This window comes from Strix uralensis, chromosome 3, assembly GCF_047716275.1.
Source record: "Strix uralensis isolate ZFMK-TIS-50842 chromosome 3, bStrUra1, whole genome shotgun sequence".
NCBI lineage: Eukaryota > Metazoa > Chordata > Aves > Strigiformes > Strigidae > Strix > Strix uralensis.
The window spans coordinates 125,412,677-125,433,131 of record NC_133974.1 but is presented as its reverse complement, the minus strand read 5'-3'; the positions used below and the strand labels follow the sequence as shown (position 1 = coordinate 125,433,131).

The window sequence follows — 20,455 nt, the reverse complement described above, 5'->3', positions numbered from 1 at the left end:
ATACACACACATGTGTACACATACACACGCACATACGCACGCACACACACACATGTGTGTACACACACACGCACATACACCCCCCCCACGCGGCCGGAGCACTACAACTCCCGTCATGCCGCGGGGGAGGGGGCGTGGCCTCTCCGAGGGCGGTGCCCCGCCCCGTCTCGCCCCGCCCCCGCCGCTGGGGTGCGCGAGCGCGCGGCGGTGGTGGACCCAGAGGGCGGGCGGCGCGGTGAGGCGAGGCGGCGGCGGCAGCGGAGCAGGAGTAGGAGGAGGAGGTGGCGGCAGCGGCCGTTGTGAGGGCGGCGGAGCCGGCGCTGATCGGGTTGTTCTCTGCGGCCGCTTTCCCGGCAGCTGCTGCCGCCGCCGTTTCCCGGCCTGTCGCTCGCAGCGCCGTTCCGCCGGAGCCCGCGAGGGCGGCGGGGAGCGCCGCGGAGGCTCCTTCCCCTCTCGCCCGGCCGGGGCTGTGGTACCTCCGCGCGGCCCTGAGGGGACGGGCACGGAGGCTGAGGCTGCCCCTTTCCCTTAACCCGCTCTCGGCATCCCCCGCCGCCTCGGGGAGTTGCAGCTACCGGCGAGGGGTGCCTCCTCCGCCTGCTTCCTTCCTCCTTGGGGTGAGTATCGCGCCTGTCGCGACAGAGCCCATCCGTATCGCGAGGGGGGCTGCGGGCTGAGGGCCTGCCAGGGGCTGCTTCCCCCCTCGCCCCCCTCCCCGCCGCCCTGCGCGCTTTGTGCTGCGCCTCGGCAGGGCTGTCTTTTTGTTGCTGCTTTTAAAATAATTCTCTATTTTTATTTTTTTTCCCGGGGGTTTGGGGAGTTTGTTAACCTTATTTTTTATTATTTTTTTTTTCCCCTTTTTTTCTTTCTTCCTTCCCACCCACCTGGAGTTGGCCGAGCCCCGCTCTGGGGCTGGATGTGCTGGGGAAGCTCTTTGTCATGGAGCGGCTGCCGAGCCGCCTGCCCTCGGGAAAAACATCACTTTAAAAAAAAAAAATAGAAAAAAAAGTCGTTTAGTATTTGGACTCCGAGGTTTTGTTGAATTCCGGGCGTGGGTTTTTTTGGCGGTGGTGGTGTTTTATTTATTTTTTTCGGGGAGGAAAGAGTCCCCCCTGAAGTCCAGGCTCCATTTATCGCAGCCCCCTGTGCCGGAGCGTTGAATGAGAGCAGCACGCAGGCGGGTGAAAACAAAACAAAGGGGGATTTTGTTTTGCTGCTGTTAACCTGCAAAATCTTGGTGGGAAAACTTGCCTTTTTTTTTTTTTTTTTTTCCCCTAGCTCATCCAAATTTGATGTTGCTTTACTCGGGAAGAACCCAGTTAGCCGGTAGGTAAGTTGTGTCCTTTTAATTTTAAGCTTCTTGGGAGAATTGCAAGGTTTCTCTCCCGTACGCGCAGCCTTGGCTCTTTTGTGAGCAGCCTGCCATCCAGCGCAACTTTCGTCGGGTTTTTCTTTTCACTCTTTTTTTTTTTTTTTTTTTTTTTCCACGTAGTTCAATAATGCGGTTTTAGGAAGATCTAATAGCAGGGGGAAATTCTGCCTGTAACAGCCACGGAGAAGATTTTTTTTTTTTAAAGGCAGGGGAGAGGAGGGGCAGTTGTGTTCTCTGCACAATAATTTTTGCCTCTTAAAGGGGATATTTTAAACCAATTATTATGTTTTTGTGCTAAAAGCTTGTTTCTTCCCCCCCCCCCCTTTGTTTTTGTTGTAACTACCCCCTCAAAAACTGCAGCTACTTCACCTCTTCAAAATGCAGCTTCTAGAATACATGCAAGCAAAAAGCAGTCTAGCTGTAACGCTTGTGTTTCTGGCCTTACCTTTTAAAAGCCACCCATTTTTTTTTTATGCTGGGACTCCTCTGTCTTGAAAACACCCTACTTGACAAGTAAAATTACAAAGCATTTCAGCTAGGCAGAGCTGGCGGTTCAGCATCCGAAAGACGATGGGTTTATTTTTTGCATTTTGAACGCGTTGGGGGGGCGGGGGGAGAGCCGGGGGAAAAAAAGGCTGTTTCCGGTTTCTGTTCAGCAGCTTTTCGTATTTTTTTTTCACAAAGAAGCAGGCAGATGACCTGTTGATGATACATCTTCTGTCGCTTTTTATGCTGATAGGCGCCGGTAGGTTAGTGGATATGAAAGCTTCAGTCGAGCAGGCTACCCAGATTTTAGTTTTCATGTGTCGTCTTGCGGTCCGTGTGGCTTTGTAATGTTTTAGGCCAACGATTTCGGAGTGAGTAATGTCGTGCCGAAGTTCAGATGTCTGCACGCGACACTTCTCCCCTCTCCTCTCCCCCACCCTCCTTCCCCCCCAAGAAAATGCCCAGTTGGTAGAAAATTGAGCACTTGTAGTTGGAAAATTATACCCTTTTAGTGCTGCGTAAGAGAAGTGTCCTAACTTTTTTTGAAGTCGTATGAATGGCCAGGCTTTAGGAATGCATTTTAGTTGTATATAGGCACCTACTGGGCACCCTAAGTGTAAACGTCTCCTATTTCAAATGAATTAAACTTGTAGGAGCACTTAAGTTATGCTGAGTACAGTCTTGTGAAGTGTGCCTAATAAAAGTTTCTGTTCTTACTAAACACTGAAATGTATTTCTCAATGCAGCAAGTCACCATGCTAGTGTTCATCTTCGAAATTTAAAATTTTGAGTAACTATTAGTTTTAGCAGAACTGGTATAAACAGAACTTAGTATAAAGTCTGTCTGCTACAACTGTTTTGTATTTTGGTGTGGATACTGGTTTCTATTAAGAAACTAGGCATGGAAAGCAGGATCCTTTCACTTCAGGATTTATAGCTAGCGACTGTGTGTTTGTAGACACAAAATAGACTATCATCTGCTTGGAGCCAGTGGTATTTAAAACCCTTATTTGTTTGGAAGGAACTAATTACAAGTATATTTTGATATAAAATGTCTTCTCAGACAGGAACTGTGAAATACAGGAAAGCAGAAAACCCAGTGCTGTTTATAGATGCTAATCCATGCCCTGAGCTAAAAAAGGAGGAATGAGGGTGTTTCATGAGAAATCAAAGTCACCTTTAAGTGCGTACTTATAAGCAAAATTACACAGTTGATTAGGAATTCCTGCAGGATGCCAGTAATTGGAGGTACTTGTTGCTGGCTGGTCACTATGCGCCTTGCTGGTTGGATTGTAAGAGTTTTGACTGTAGGTGGCATCAAGAGAAAAAAGTCTTTTGCTTCCCAGATGTTCGTTCCTTAACCTCCAGATTCACAAGAGTGCTGACAAACTGTCAAAGGAAGTGACAGCACGGAGATGGTGTAGGAAGTAGGTCAAGCGCTGCTAAACACTGCTGAGAGAGTTGCAGTGGAAAAAAGTAAGCTTGTTTCCATCTGATCTAGTTTCTGTTTCCTTTCGATCTACTGGTTAACAGGAAATTTTATACTCCTACTGTAGTCCCCAATTTTACTGAAATTAATATTGCATCTCTAATCTAGCCCAGTTAGCCCACCTGGATGGAAAGATTAATGGGAAAGAAGGTAAAATAGCAATTTAGCTCTAATCCCATGAGGTGCAAATTGTGTCAGTTGGGCAAAGATGAACTGGCTCTGTGTCTCCTGGGAGCCCGTGGGCAGCTGGTGGGATGGATTTCTCTCTCCCTGTGCTGCTGTAGGCTCTCCAGTGGGCAGCTGGGGGTCGGCTGGGGCGGTTGGGTAGCATCGTGGCATGTTCTTTGTGGCCATAATGTTTTGCAGTGGATGCAGCAATTAATAGTCACAAGTGATTGTAAGCGTTTCTTGTTTAAAATGTTTGAATTGATGTATTCAAAAACCTGCCTTCCAGGTTAAAAAAGATGAAAGTTCTTTGGCATGCTAGAAATCATCCTTAAACTAAAAAAAACCAACCAAGCTCTACCCTGTTGGTGCTTTCTCCTAAAAGCAGTAAAAACTATTGACAATAATTTGATTTGCAGAAAAATTACAGCCTTGCACTATGAATATGTTCTTTTCCAAGTAATCCTGTATTTATATTGGTTTGAAAAGGAGCTCTTGCTTCAAGTAGAAGAGATGCTTCAGTGCTTTGCACGAGTGAGTGCACGGCTTATGGGCTACCTGGGTGAGCCCTATGCTGTGAATTTCTTTTGCTGACCCATGTCATGTGATTTGGTGCACCAAATGTTGCTAGCTGCTCAAAGTGACCTTTCTGGAATAACCCTGTAGTTGTGAATGGATGTAAAATGGTTGAGTGGAAACGACAGGCTCTACAGTAAAAATCTGTTGTCCTCTGCTGGCACCCTGTGCTGAAGGTAGGTGGTCATCAATACCAGGTTGCTCCAGCAGCGTCTCCTGGCTGACATACTAGGTGTAAATGCCGTGAGGCCTTTTTTTTTTTTTTTGGGACATGGGCTCAAGTGTGAGCTAGTCAGCAGCTTGTTTGATTCAGACTGAACATACTGCCTGGGTGGAAGCGTTTGGTTAAAGATTGATGGTATACTCTGGTCCCTGCCATTCAGGAGCCCAGTTCAGTTCATGAATAGGTAATAAAAGTTAATCTGCTGACCTTGTTTCTTAATCCATGCTGCTGAATTCAATCATAGTGACTTGACAGCCACCCATGGTACGTACTTATATAAATGCTGAATTTTGGGCTCAAATCTCATGTACTCGAAAGCAGAGTGGACTGAACCTTGCAGTGCATTTCTGGCTGTGGTTTCAGGATTGGGAGTGTCCTATAATTTTACTCTTCTAATTGAAGGTATATGGCAGTTGTAAGAGATTTTGACCGCTCCTACTCTGACTCTGGTCCCGTAATTACATTCCTGTTGGGAAGAGGATTTGTTTGATTCACACTCACATTGCAGCACTTTCCTTGTTCACCAGTAGAGTATGTTGCAGAAGACTTTGGATACGTGTCATGCTGGCTCAAAACACTCTTGATCTCCCTCAGTGTTGGCTATACAGCTATGTCAACCAGATGTTTTTCTGTGCCGACCCTGTTTGTAGCAGATTAATTGCATAAATGTGTGTTTAGAAGGGAGAAAAGTGTTCCTGATGGGAGAAGGGTGTTTTTTTTTATAGTACAGAGGTATTTGGGCTGGAGAGGTGCTTGTCTGGCTATATTAGGGTGGGCATGTATGCGTTGGGGGGAGCAACTGCACCAAAAGTTAATCAAAGTCCCAGATGTAGGCATGCTTTTGCTGATAGAGTGCTTTTGTCAGCCTGCTCGTTTACATATTCAGTATTCAGGGAGATAAGCATGGCCATTTCGGCAGAAAAGCTTTTGTCACTAAACGCTGCATTTCCATTTGTGGGTCTGTAACGTTTGCTGTAGTGGCTGAGGCTCTGCGTTGTAGACAAGTCTATAGCATAGCAAAGAAGGCAGGAAAAAGCTGAAGTTAAATAGACTCAAAACAGAAGTGATCTACAGAGTATTTTATTATTATTACAATAGTTGATAATATGAATAGCTACTAGAGAATGCTGTTTTGTGGATTGAGGTTTTGAGTGAGTGGGATTTAGCAAAAAGTACTTTGTAGATGCTTGCAAGATACGGGATTAGAGCAAGTTGGTCGGGTAAGATTCTTTGGGGGATAGTTTATTGGAGCTAGGACTTGAAGAGAAAATGGAAAAAACCCTCCAACCAAAACCCAGGAAAACAATAAACAAAACACAAAACCCTGCCTAGCCAAAATTGTCTTTAAGTAGACCACCATCAATGGTGTTTTGTTTCCATTGTCAGTTGATTCATCTGCCTGGATGTACTTAGCTGCTTGTATTTCAAGTATGCAATGTTTCTGCAACTATATAACCCTTTGGGCTTCATTACAAACATTTAAAAATACTATTTCCTGAGCTAGGATACCTATTTTCCTTACTTCAGGAGCAAGGTGGGGGATAGAGATCAAATCTGAAGGGACTGATTTGTTTTCTGTTAAAGAAGACTGGTAAGGTTTGCTGTTGGTATTGGTAGAGCTCAGGGCCTGCAAGAGTTTCTGAAGGCATAATGAGAGCAAATCTGGTAATCTGGTTTGAGCATCTCACCCTGTCCTGCTTGCCTCTTCAGTGCTCCTGCTTAATTGTCTGATGGTTTGTCTGAACAAAGTAGCCAGCAACTGGGAAGTAGCAGCTATTGAGTTAGTTTCTCCCTCCCTTCTGCCAGCTTGTCCTCTGGGATGGTAACCCCTTGATCTGTGTCAACAACACAAATATCTTAATTGTTCTTTGGGTCAGGGCAGGCATCTCTGGGTTAGATCTAACCTGAAATGTTTCTGTCCAGCTGGTCATCTTTGCCTAAGAAGTGATCAGCAAGGACTGGGGCAGCTCATGAAGCACTTAGGTGGAACAGTGGGCTTTAGGTTTGGGAACCAGTGTGCCTGTGTAGCCTGCACATATGGCCCTCTTAACCATCAAGTCCATTGGAATACCGTAAGAACATTAAACTAGTAGCAAAATTAGGTTTAGGGTTTCATGTGTTTGTAGTTGCTTTTCTTGTGTTCAGATCATGCCTCTGATGGTTACAGATCTGCCTCAAAGTGCCCACTTTCCCTGCCCTCAGTTCCTTTGGCTTTTAATAGTATTAAATATTAAAGTATTGATTTTAGAGTATTAAACAGTAAAGCATTTATTTTAAAGAGTATTAGATAATAAAATATTAAATAGTAAAGACTTGATTTTAAAATCGTACAAACTTGAGTACTTCATCTGTATTTTCTTTGTCCTAAGACAAATTATTCATGTTAAATGGTAGAAGTGGTCCCTGAGGAATTCCAGCTAAGAAATCTCAAGGCTCCTTTTGTTTTAAGTGTTAATATGTATACTCAGATTTTTGTCCAATGCTACCTTGGTACCTTTTCCACTTATCTGAAGCAGTTGTAGTTCAGCACAATATTTTTACAAGAATAAATATTACCTTAAACATGGTTTAACACAAGGTTCAGTTGGGAAAATGAGTAATGGTTCTTTTGTCATATCATGTAGCTGAACTATTTATTTGGTATGAGGTTAGGGGAAAAAATCCAAAATGCATCACACATGGAGGCTTACTGTAAAATAATTTGCTTCCTTTTAAAGAACTTGTTGCCCATTTTCCTTCTTTAATGCACCTCTTGGGATAAACTGCTAATTTTAAAAATATGTCAGTTCCACCATTTCCCACTAATGTATTTTTTCTTTGTTTGGCTTGATTTGCTTTTTCCCTGAGCCACTTTAAATACTCCCAGGAATGTTCAACGTGGAAGAAAATAAATGCACATAGGTATTTGAGTTGCCGTATTTAGATTGCTGCTGTATTTCAAGGCTAATGGAAGATGACTATGAACTTCTGTTGTACAGGGGTCTCAACCCTTAGCTAATGTCACAGGTAGGGTATCTGCTTCCTCTTGGATCTGGCTCCTTTCTGCTGGGCAGGTGCTCTTCTGAATTTAAGAAAGAAAATGTAACATGCTACTAAGGATATCAAAATCTTCTGATGGAAACTGGGAGAGTTCCTTGTGTAGGAAACGAGAGTTGATGACTATTCATGTATGGGAAACCAGAGTTATGGACTGTTCAGTCGATACTGCTATTTCCGTCTTCATGCTCAAACTTTGATAGTAATTTGGCTTCAGATTTAGGAATGCTGCTTTCAAAACTCCACAAAAAGCTGAATGCATTGGATGTCTGTGCACAGCTTCCTAGGGGATGTTTTTGCTTAAACTCTGGTATAATGTCTTCTGTGCTGGAGTGGTGGGTGGCCCGATCTTATCCCTAGGACACAGCCCAGGCTTGAATGGCCAACACAGATGAGGCTGGTAAACTTGGACTGGAGAGGAGGAAGAGTATCGCTTGCTATACACTTTGTAATGATTTGGTATATTCAAGTGGCTTCTCTTTTGTCCTCTTTTTCACCTTCAAAAGAATGAGTTAAAGCCACATATAAACACCATATCTATTTTTATGTAGAAAATGTTCCCAGCTTGTTCTCACATTGGATAGAGGTTCTGTTTAATTGGCATTGTAGTGTTAAAATATTTTTAACATCTGTAGTGATGAATAGAAGTTGAATAGTTAGAGGGGAGAAGATAATAGTCAAACTGTAAAACAAGTCATTGTGGTAACACCTAACTTCAACACCTGCTATTTGTGTGTGTTAGGGGCATATTTGTTTAATGTACCTTCAGCAAAGAGCTGGGAGAGATGCAGCTCAAATTCCCTGAAATTTATGGGGGCAATCAGTAAAAACTGCTTTTTAACAGGGAAATGATCTAAACGTTTTTTTCAGTTTTTCAGATGGGTAGTGCAGAGAACCAGAAGGCCCAAAAGTAGGCTCTTAGAGTGTTTCATTTGTTCTTTTTCTAGTGTGATAATGTTTAGGCAAATTGTGGTGGTAGAGCTGATACTTAAGGTAAGGACTGCTTCCTGCTCCAATCTGCTGTCCCTGCACCCCTTAGCATTAAACTATTCTATGCTTTTATATACATAGAAATAAACCATACACATGTATATATATAATGGTGCACTTCATACCCTGGGATTAGCAGACCAAGTTTAAGACAAATTCTACTGTAATGCGTATTAGTCTGAAGAGAGTTGATCACCCCTTTGTGCTTAGATGACTTTCAGGCCAAGTCATCTCTTGATTCCTGTGGTAGGTGGATCCATTATACTGGATCTTTGTTCTTTGATGTTATTTTTTTTAATAAGGTAATTACTATGCTGCTTATAGCCCACATCAATTGTTTTAACATTCATTTGGTGCTATATGTGGTGGATGTGAAATATCATTCCAGTAGAGCTTTCCCTTTTGGTGCAGCATGAACTGTTGCCTGTTGGTTAAGGTTTCTGTAAACTACCCGAGGTTGTTTCAGAGGGCTGGAGAGTGTACCATGGTGAGGGTAGCAGCTGGATGATTTTTTCTTTTGTTTTTTAAAAGAAGTGATGCGTTATTTAGTTGAGGTGGTCAGCCACCTGCTGAAGTTGAGGAACTCAACTTGATCATGCAAACAAATAAATGCACGGGTAGCTTTTATTTTTATCCTTTTTTTTTTTCTTGCACGTGTGTGTATTTTTACAGTCAGTACTGTGGCCAGTGTATTAGCGTTGTTTGAGGCTTTCTGAGCAGCAGATGTGAACATAGAGCAGATCCTTGTACCTCTCACTGCTGGCTGAGAAAGGTCAGGATGCTGTAGTAAAATGTGGGGGCTTACAAGGCACTTATAAGCCACTTGTGACTTAGGTACAGCAACTGCTTTTGAATTTTTATGCCAATATATATACAGTATTTAATTTTTATCCTCATTGAAGTAACTATTAATATTTCACTGTTCTGAGATATGCATAGTTTGCAAGGGAAACTCCTACCTCTAGAGGGAAAGTGTTACAAACATTTTTCCTGCAATCTTTAACTTTGGGGAGGAGCTCGTTTGAGTTGGCAGTGTCTAAACAGGAGCAGAGATAGAAGCCTGATCCAAAAGACGTACAAAGACTTAACCCTTTTACCCTAAAGCCAAGAGGGACCAGTTGCAGGGAGAAGTGAAGAGCTTATTTATCGTCAGTAAGCATGTGTAGCAAGTGTCTGGTGTCTTTCAGTCTCTTAGAGCCCATGATAGCAAGTATTGTAGGCATACTGATATTATTTTATAGCTATTAATGAGGAGGATTAACAGTCAGATTTATCTGCCGGTTTTGTTATACATATCAAAACCTCTGTCATCAAGAAATAGCACTTTTAAAGATCTAGAGAGTGTTTGGCTTATATGTAGAGTGAGGCAGCATAAGTTTCTTGCCTCGCTCTGCAGATGTCAAGTGTAGCATCGCCTGTTTTCTCCTGCTCTCCATTTTGCCAAGGCAGGGCTGGGGCTGCGATCCTTCTGTGCCAGCACCTCGTACTGGCCTTAAAGACAGGAGGGGTGTGTTCCCTCCCGAGTCCCTGGGAGATCTGGGGAAGGATGTGTAAGCCCTCCCACATATAATAGCAGAAAACCTAACAAAGCTAGAATTGCACTCCACTCTCCTGCTCAACTAGGAGTTCAGCGTATGGGCGGTGATGGGGAGAGGAGCCTGTGTGCTGGGATGATGGCTGATGTCTCCAAAGCCCCAGATGGGTTAGTCTTGTCTCCTTTTTTTTTTCCTCCTTATTTTAATAAAGGTAAGGAACTCACAGGTGTGTTGATGCTTAATTTTCTGATGATTGGAGGCTGCTACAGAAATGCGAATTAGTATTCAGTTACTAATCAAATCTTATTCTACACCAAGGCAAGTAAACTAATGAAGTACCAACAAATGTGAAGGTGGGTGAAAAAATTGATAGTGCAGCATGAGTTCCCTGAGTTCATGCTTCCCATTTCTTTCTTCTGCTTCCACTGTGTCAGATGTTTAGAAGTGTCAGTGTGACCAAGGACCAGGTACAGAGCTTATCTGAGACACAAGCCTGATGTTAAGGAGGAAGGCATAGTGATTTGGAGTATGAGGGGGTATAACATCTGTTTGTAACCTTTGTCACAAGTGGAACGGATTATAAAATGACAAATACTGATTCTCTGCCAATCGGCATATGCTCAATTCACTATTGCACAAAGCACACCAATTAGATTTAATACAAATGTTCCCTCAGAAAGATCACCTTGATTTAATTTTTTTTCAGATGTATAAAGTAGAAATGATCTGAGGCTCTCTGTTTGTTCTTCAAAGACTAAGTGCTGTATTTCTAGCTCTTGGCAGACATTGTCCACAAGTACTTCATGTTCCATTGGGCGTATGCCAAATTTAATGTACTGTGTGTACTGAAAGCATCAAAAACAGACTTACTTTAATTTTAGATTTTACAGCTACCATTATTGATTTTTCTTAGAGCTGTTCCATCCAATCTGCTAGCGTTTTAATTTCTTTTCCCTGCAGGAATTTGGGGAAGGATCTTGACAGTCTTTATTTGTGTGGCTAGGGACTGTTTATGTGAGTGAGAGCTGTAGATCAGACGTCTCTGCAGTGGCCAAACTCTCCATTTATAGAAGCTAAATCAGCACACTGCATTATTTTTGAACTCCTGTCTTTAATACTGACTGATATGTTGTGACTAAGGATAGTGCTATAAACGGAGTCCATCAACTGTCTTTCAAGAAACTTGAGTTTTATAAAAACCTGTGATGGGAAGGGACTGTTACAATCAACTATACATACGAAAAACTGTGAACTTTCATTTTGCAGTGCTTGTGTGCTGTATGAATAGAAGTCTGCCCATAAGACCTTGGACTCTGAAGAGACAAAAAAGCGAAGAGGTAGGGGAGAGAAACAGCACAAGTAGGAGTTACAGTAGGTAGACAAAGAAAGGAAGGAAATAACTGAGGGAAAGAATAGTATAGTGTGAAACAGGCAACCAACATGGGCTGGAGCATTCATAATGTTACAGTCGTTAGGTCTGTTGATCCCTGCCTGACAGCTGTGTCTGTTGGCCTCATATTTTGGCTGTTCATCTTTTATTTTCAACCCTCAGGGCCAAGTAGCTGTGCATAAGCATGGCTTCTGGCCAGGTGGCTCATAGCCCTTAGCGTGGAGCAGGATTCCCTTCCATTGTGGTGGTGTGGAAGAGCATGGCACTTGGTGGAGCCTGGTTTTTTTCCCCCCTCCACCTCTTTTATTCATTCTGCTGAGCCTCCTTTATTAAATGATAGTCTGTTTTGGTTTCTGCTTTGAAACTTTACTTTCTGCTAGTGTTGCTAGAATAAAGTTGCTCAGCTCTTCAAAGACATGCATCTTGAGTGGGGAGGAGAGGTGTCTCTTGATACAGAGACACTTAATCCCAAGGACTTCTACACTCCCTATTAATAGTCATCATTGTAATTGAAGTATGTGGGAATTCCTAGTTAGTCTTCATTGTAGACTTAACCATGGTACTCAGTGGTTTTTGTTAGGCCTAACTCTTATGCCAAAGGATTTAGCATGGTTTTAAGTCTAACTTCAGTTGCCCAGTCCTTAGCCATAGTTAATAATTCAGACTTTACTCTGCCTTAAGGGTGGTGATGAGTCTTCGGAAGCATTACTTAAGCTTTGGCAATCTTCAGATACTCTTCACAGTCTTCAGAGACTGTATTTTCTGTCTTCCACGTGTCTTGTTGTTCCAACTTAGCACACATGTGCTGGAGTCTCTATTGGGGCTTGTTCAATTTCTGCAGTTTACCTTTGCCAAGCAATGCTAGAAGATGCTTTCCCAGCATGCAACCAAATGACCAATTTGGAAGAATTATTGGTAGAAGAGGTCTTGCAACTGGACACTAAGATGTGTTAATGTTAGTATACCCCAAGTTTTATTGTAGCAACTGGTTATGGAAACAACTTGCTTTAATATTAGCAGACAAACTGTGCCTCACTTTTGCCTCCCAAAAGTGTTTTGGTAACTTTTATCTTGGTGTTGTTCCTCATAAGAAAAATTGGTGCTACATCATGCCGCAGAATGAAGTAGGCTAACGGTGCTGCTTCTTCCTCTTGTCTCTTGAGCTGCCTCAAGTCCTAGGCCCCCAAGCATAACAAAAACTGTAATAGAAAAATGGTCCTATGGAGAAATGTGCAGGAAGTGACTAAACCCGATGAAGACAGAATAAAAAGTTGTTGCAAGTGTGCTTTTGTAACTGAGACAGAATTTGAAATTTTTAGTTTATTGCTGTTACTGTGCTTGTTTTCAAGCTTAATTTTCAAACATCCTTCATATAAGCTTAGTATTAACTCAGTATGCATGCTAATAAGATTACTGCTGTACTAAGCTGTCTTTTGCTGATGAATGTAGCTTTTGTTACCTAAAGGAACAAAGTAAGTTGAATAGAAGAGTGAGTATAAAGAAAACAAAATTAGCTCCAAAGTTAAGAATAGGAGTAGTTGTGTTCCCTTGTTTTTCAGGATTAAACACAGCTTTTAAGTACTGCTCAGGAGCAAACTATTTCCTGTCATGTCACTATTAATTCGTCCGTGCATTTAAAAATACATAATTTTGCTCTTTTTCTGGAAATGAACACGAAGTCTGCTGCATGAAAGGTGGTCCCGGCTCTCTGTTCCTGTCCTGTGTTCAGATGCACACGTGGAACCTGGTAAATCCAATTGAGAAACAGATTGGGGCATCAATCTGTGGACACCATGGTTGTGCAAAAACCTTATGTTGTCTAAATGCAGGGCAGCAGGCAAGACCGCTGCTTTTGCAGGCAGTGATATTTTACGCTGCCTTAAAATTTTTTAACCACAGAATGCACTCCTGCTGCATGTTAGTGGTTACAACTAAGTGCAGGCATTCCTGCAGGTCTTGAGAATAGGTGATAAATAGTTCTGTGATGCAGTGCTAATGTCTTTGCATGCAAAGCTCCTGCCTCTTAGCTAGTGGTCAGGTTTGTCAATGAATAGAATAATTTATTTTGGAAGAGAACTCTGGAGATCATCTGGTCCAGCTCCCCCTACTCAAAGTAGTTTGAAGTAAAAGCCAACTCTTTCATCCCTTTATTTTGCATGGTCTTGAATAGCATACAGCCAGGGTGTCTGCTGACAATACTTGTCTGATGCTTATCTGCAACTGTCAATCTTCTGTAAATGTAAAACTTAGACTTATCCAGTATAATTGCAGAATGTGTTCTTAAATTTCAGTAAATCTTGAGTGTGCTGAAACCAACTGTCTGGTAACTGAATTCCTTGTATAATTTTGAACGACTGAGTACTTGAGTTGCTCTGCACTAGGTATCCTGACTGGACACAAGAGTATATGCTGTATTCAAAGACATGTTATTTGTGCCTTTCTCAGAATGCGTTTATTCCAGCAGACGCTGAGCCAACCTTGATAAACCTCTACGAAAGCATTCTTTGCAGTGGCTGTGAGCAACAGGTAGACTTCCCGCCTCTTCCTCTCCGAGCTGACAGTTCTCAATTACTGATGCTAGCTGTTTGGTGCTGATGTGGATGGAGCTTAACCATATGGTCTCGCTCTGACTTTCTCTCGCAGTGTTGAAAAATGTTGTCCTGTCTGCACTAGCAGCTAACTGATCTGAACCCATTGTTGACAGCCACCATCATCAACAGGTCATTTTCCCTCTGCGAGTGTGGCTTTTGATTATGTATCGTAAATCCAAGTGGAAGTGCGGTTACAATCTCGTGGTTCTTGGACACGGTGAGTTTACATCTACACAGTTGCTTTAAGAGAACAAACTTTTCTACTTGCACCTGAACTTCTTCTCTAGATGAGAAATTTGAAGGAAAAATTCAGTAACTACTTATACAATTCCCTTAAATAGACTTTTTTATTTACCTCTTTAAGATTTTGATTGCAATTAGTTGCTAGAAGTACAACTGTAGAACAATACAAACTGTTAGTGTTGTCTTGCTGTTACTTTCTGTAATGGTGTTTGTTCTCTAAACATGTGTCTCTTTTTAATGTAAGTGGAGAGTGGTTTAAGTTGTTCATTGGACAGCATCTCTCTATAGCAATCACCCCCAGCTTTTATAAAACTGCAGATGATTCTATTAGAGAGATGCCTCCTAAGCTGTACCAGATTGTACTTTCTCATGCCCTAATGTTGGATTTCTACTGAAAGTTGTTTCCAGAGGCTCTGAGCTGATGTAATATTTACTGCCCGCTGAGAGCAATGCCATCTCCCTGGCCTGTGCACACACATAGCCCCCCCTGCCCCAGATCTGACTTGTGCACCCCTGCACCCTTCTTTGCTCCAGACCTGCTGACCAGAGTTTTTCCACGAGCTGACTTTTCTCACTAACTTGACAGAAACAAATTTAATTGCAGGAGTTTTCTAAGAGGTTCAGGGAGATGTGTCTTAAGTTTTGTCATTAGACTGACTATATACTCTTCTGATGTGGTAGGCTTAAAATTCTTGGATTGCTTTCCATAGCTTTGTCTGTGAATGTATCTGTGGCTTGTTCTTTTTCCTTAGCCTTCTGGTTTGAGGACAACAGCTGCTGCCTCCTCTGGCTATTGCTTGAACCAAAGTAGTAATGTGGTGTTGTGAGAACATTAACTTTTCCTTGCTTGGACCGGTTTTCATACCAAGTTAATGCTAGTGAAATTGAGAGCACAACCTCAAGTACAATGGGTGTGATTAATAGTGAGAAAGAAGACTCTTGGCATATAACTTGTAAAATAAAACTGTAAACATTTTCAATCTCAGGGGTTTGGAGCAAACAGGCATGAGATGCTAATCGTAATAATGTTTTTCATGATCAAAGGTATCAGTACTTCAATGGCTGCTATTTTTGTTTCAACTGCCAAAGTCCTAAAACTAGTTATGAGCAGTCAGTATTGGTGGTTAACAGCCTGAAACATTTTAAGTATAGAAAACACCACTGCATTATTTATTTCACATGAGTTTGCTGACTTGAATTCATGCTGCATATTTATTTTAGTTTCTGATCAGCTGTGTATTCCACTGTGCCTCACGATTTTCTGTCAACTTTCTATTGTGAGTGAATTCTTATTTCAAAATTACTTAACTCTGCCAGTGCATTTCAAGGTGAAGCTCAACAGATAGTACAGTATGGTCTGGAGCTTTAATACTAGTGTAGCTTTTAGAGCTTTGTTTTATCAACTCAGGAGTCTCATCTGGTAGGAAGAAGTTTCCATCTAATGAAATATGGTGGGTCAGAGAGGACTTACCATGTTTCAAGTACTTGTGTATAAGCCAAAATACTTGCAACAAACTCTTGGAGTGTAATTCTTAGAGTTGTGGAATGCTGTTGAAGCTGGTGGCTTGAGAAGCTGGAAGGTACCTGGCATTTGAGTGCTTCACCTCTTCAGACAAACACTACACAACTTAAATACTATAACTGACATCGAGCATTGTGTCAGACAGCACTGTAATTATTCTGAAGGTCTGGGGCTCATCCAAAATCAGAGTGGTAAATTAAATTACACGTCCAGCCCAGATCTGCTCTAGTACAGTCTTGCTTAGGTAGGCTGATAGCAATCTTGCTTACGCAGGTTAATTCAGTTGCCTTCAATGCAGTTGAATCCTTACTTGCACCTGCGTAATTGGGCTCAGGTATCAGGTTTGGCGAGGTGACCTGGCAGATGAACAAAAACAGAATTTGGACTTCAGTTTCTTTTCCTTACTAAGTATGCTTTGCTTTTTTTTTTCTGCACCGTACACCTAGAAGCAAAGTCCTGCTGCTCAATAGAATTGATCATCTGTTAAACAGATGAGCTACAAACCTCAGTTTTATTGTTGTGAAACATTTTGAAGGCTTAATGTAATAATAAAAAGAGAGAGAGAACTCAGTCTGTTGCTACATTACTGTGCCAGGAAATAATCCTTCCTCCCTGACCAGTTCCTTAGCTGTTCTAGCCATGGTATGATGTAGTTTTATTTTTTTAACAATGTCTTTATTTAGATTATCCTTCTAACTAATGGTTTTGGCATGCTTTAAAAAGACACTTAAGCAAGAGGATCTTGTTGCAGTATTCCAGTCTGGGCTAAACTTACAGGCTGCAAGTATTTTCTTTTTTTTTTTTTTTTTGTTTAAATTAGAGATTCTTCATTTGTGCCACGGTAAAAACTATCTTTGGAGCGTGTTGAGTTTGCAAGCAGTTATTCGAAAGGCCGAAGTTTTGTCAAAGGATGCAGTCTTCTGTGTGCTGGAGCTGTTTTAGATTACTCTCTGCATTTCTGGTTGGAAAGAGATTCCATGTTGCTTCCAATTAACAAGAAAGCTTTTCTTACAATCTTTGATTTCAGTTGGCTGCCACTTCACTGGGAGTTTCAATTATAATATTTCAGTGCTCCTTTGTGTTAGGTCTCCTGCTATCTTTGCTTAACTTCTGTATTCTGGACCTTTATTTTTGCAGGTAAAGACAAGTCTTGCTGCTTCAGTGCATACAACTGTAGTGGTACTGGTTTGGGGGTGGGGATTCCAGCCTTTCTTTTTCTTTTTATCCAATTCTTACATTTTAGGTAGACTTCTATATCAAAAATTAAGGAATAAGCACCATGCTATAACTTTGGGAAACACAGATATTATATCTGTTAATTAAAAATTGGTAAGTAACATGTGAGGATGTTGGGATGGAAATCATGTTTCTTGTAATTGTATTAACATTTTAATTTTGCTGAGTGAGGGAGGGTGACCTGAAAAGACAGATCTAGATATAAAAGTCCAGTAATTCCTAGATTTGCATGCCTTAATGCTAGGCTTAGTCCTGTTCTTAAAAGAAGGACCTAGGACAAGTAAAACACACAGTTAGGCCCACAGTTGCACTTTTGCAAATCCTAATCCAGCAAATACGAGCATGCTTAGTTTTAATCCCAGAAGCAGTAGAACATAGCGCTCTGTTGCAAAACTAGGAATGTGCAGGTATTCCCAGAAGTGGTGCTTTGCTCCACAGGTGCTGAGCTCTAGCTCACGGTTCTTGTTAGGTGAGTTTCAGGACTGAAGCTTTGTGTCAACAGTTGCACTCCTGCTTTTTGACAATGAAGTTTGTATCCTTCTCTGAAGTAATTTAAAATTCAAAAATTCTTATTTTTAATATGCGATAGGTAGTATAACTTTGTTAGATTTTAAATATGATGAAAATTATATAGCTGTATATCTAATGCTATCGATACAAGTTCTTTTCCACCATGTTATTAAACTATACTTTCAAAATAAAAAGCTTAGGTCACAGATTGGTTTTAAAGTGAAAACTTTTTTGGAAAATAGGGGGGTTTGTTTTTTAATTTTGTATTTGCCTGTTTTTGTCAGGTTTTTTTTTTTAATTTTTCTGCAATTAAAATGAAGTGCCTCCCTTCTAACAAGGGGAAAAAAGCCTCAGTCAGCTTGGAAGTGGTTATTAAAAGAAAAATGCTTTACCCCAGAAACTAATAAAATTATTGGAGCTGATACAGTCCTCGTTATGTTGGTTTGGAAATGTTCTATAGCGTTGATAGCATTTCGGAGTTGTTCAGTGCTGCTGAACTCACATCTTTTTGTCCTAGCAGTCATGTTTACAGGCAAGGAATAAGCATTATAAAAGAGGCTAGAGCAAGGTGAGCTTGTGATGGTGCTGTATTTATTTGTATAGTTCAGAGTTTATTTTGGGGACGTGTAATTCACATCAGTTGAATGCTAAAAGTACAGAACTACTTTAAAGAGTTTTAAGTACAATAGTGACTACAAAGTCAGAGAAAGTCTCTTCCTTCCTTTATGTTTAGAGAATATGTATTACTTCTACAGTTGGTGTTGAAGTTGCTGAAGTGAGACTGAGCATGCTTGAGAACTTGTTTATGAAATTCTAAATAAAATGTCTGCCACTAAGTTGTGTCAAGGCAATACATGCTGATAAAGGCAGCAACTTGCCTGTTATTTGTCTCAGCTGATCAGCCTGACAAACTTGTAGCCTTTGTCCCACTTGCCTCACACTTCATAAACTCATTTTGGTTGTTTAATGTCAAATTGGCTACACTGACTTTGCCATTTTGGTAGTTCTTTAGTTTTAGTATGTCTTTTGTATATTTAAATTTATAAATTCATTAAGTTAATTTTTTAAAATTTATATAAGTTAAATTTAAATTTATACATTTATATAAATTTTGTATAGTTAAAACTTGAATGGGCTTCCTTAAATGTTATTTTTTTTACTTTGAATTTGCATTGGTCCAGGAGCTTGAATGTGGTCAGAGATCTCTGCTGAGTCAGGGTAGCAATTTCTTAGTGTGCCAACTTGGTTGCCTCTGACTGTTTGTACCCTCTGTAGCTGTATGGTGTTCTTCTGCTCCTCAAATGGATGACATGAGGCATCCTTGAGCAGGAGGGTAGCTAATGAGAAGCAGCAAATTGAATGTGAGCAGGACTTCTACAAACCTTTATGAATGTGTGTGAACGAGGCACCACTGTGCTCAGTATGAGCAGCTGTTAGTAATTTGAAGAAATGTTCATAAACAATGTCAGTCCTGAGAGGGCCGGTCTACCCCTAAAAACTTGCAGAGATTTCTTCTGAAGAGTCGAATTTCCTGGAATGAATCAGTCTGCACTGAACGGCTGACTAAAAAAGGGCAAGTGAAACAGCTCCTCCATACTAGATTATTACTGTTAACTTTGCTATACTAGAAAAACAGGACTTGATGTTTCCATGGTATGCAGAGGTGCACTTGAAGATACCCAGACAGTAGTCCATTGGTAGCCTGGATGGATATCTGGAGTGCACACCATGGGTTAAAGTGGAGGCTTCTCTCAACCTCCTTCTCAAGGTTCAGAAAGGAAGAAGTCTGTATTATATTAACCAGTCACTTTGGTTAATAAATGTGTGCTGTAAATCATGTGAAATTGATTTCAAAACTGTAAAGTACTACTGTGTTCTGAATCGTCTGGTACTGTTTAAAAATTACTTAGTTGTGGTGCTGTCAAAACTGTGACTTTTTGTGGCTATATGCTCTTTTTGGTATATTTGCCCAACGGTGTTTCCTATTTCCTGAATGGAAAAATTTTTCTTTGAGAGAAGGCTTTACTGCTTAAAGCCTGCCTCTCAAGGCATACAGGTACCAAGTGCAAAGCGAAGGTAATTACTAGAAGTGAGTTTGCAAGTGTTCAGATACTTTTGTGTTTATCTTTGCTTGTCAGAGAACTGCCTGAAATGGCAAAGAAATGTAGATTCTCTTTCATGGGTGTGCTAATTCAGATGTAGCCCAGTCTGTAACTGCTCTACTACACTTGGTTTTGAGGCTTCTTCAGGTAACTTTGAAATATGAGCTGGTATCTACAGACAACCAGAGTCCTAGCCAGGATACAGCTTTAAGCATGTGTTTTTTTCAGAAAAAAAATTATTGAGCTATTTTGCTTGAGAACATTACGTAGGAAATAGTGAACTTGCATTAGATGATGAGAAATACCCTGAACCTAGTGGCCCCAAACCTCAGTTTTAGGCATCATCAATTTCTAGACCAAATCTTGAAGGTTTGTATTCACAAAGAATTCTGAGTGGTGGATCAAGGAAGAATGTAATTTCTTTTTTTGTCTTCAGGAGCACTTTCCTCATGTATAGAATTACTAAGTCAAATTTCTGACTTGCTAATGTAGTTTCATTAGGGTTAGTGATGTGACTTAAACATCATTGAAAATGAGAGGGCAATCCATGAAATTATCAGCTGAACACTTTAATGCTGCCTAGCAATGGGTGCACACTTTGACTATTGCTGGAAAAGTGTTCTGCCACAGCGACCGTCAGTATTCCTGCACTCTACTAATTTAAAGTTACTTTTGTCTTTGTATGCTAGATTTTTGTCTGATTTTTTTCTTTCCTCAGTGACATACTCTGAGAGGACAAAAAGCAATACAGGTTCTGGAGAACATGGCTATTTTAAAAAGCAAACATGCCACTATCTTGGTACAAAAATAACTTGGTGTTTTTCAAAAATGTATCTTATATGACCCACACACTTGAAAATATTTTTCCATCAGAGTTCTGGTTGTAACTGAAGACTATCCTAACTTAAAGTTGCCATATTCAGCTAGATACCTTCTCTTACTTGAAGGTAACAGTTTTTTGTATACATAGCAAATTGAAAACTTGAAAC

General features: G+C 41.0%; 1 protein-coding gene across 8 annotated transcripts in view; it reads left to right on the top strand.

The window, feature by feature from the left end:
• The first annotated feature begins 211 nt into the window (after positions 1–211).
• PELI1 (pellino E3 ubiquitin protein ligase 1) overlaps positions 212–20,455 on the top strand; it is a 46,268-nt gene continuing 26,024 nt past the window's right edge. The window contains exons 1-4 of one of the 8 annotated variants that reach the window (XM_074864319.1): positions 212–617; positions 1,279–1,326; positions 13,727–13,788; positions 13,906–14,070. In XM_074864319.1, coding sequence (XP_074720420.1) covers positions 14,016–14,070 — 55 coding nt within the window. In that variant the 5' untranslated portion in view covers positions 212–617; positions 1,279–1,326; positions 13,727–13,788; positions 13,906–14,015. Of the gene's footprint in view, positions 618–1,278; positions 1,331–13,707; positions 13,789–13,905; positions 14,071–20,455 lie in introns of those variants that run through there. The other 7 variants (XM_074864318.1, XM_074864316.1, XM_074864317.1 and 4 more) reach the window with 7 other exon arrangements.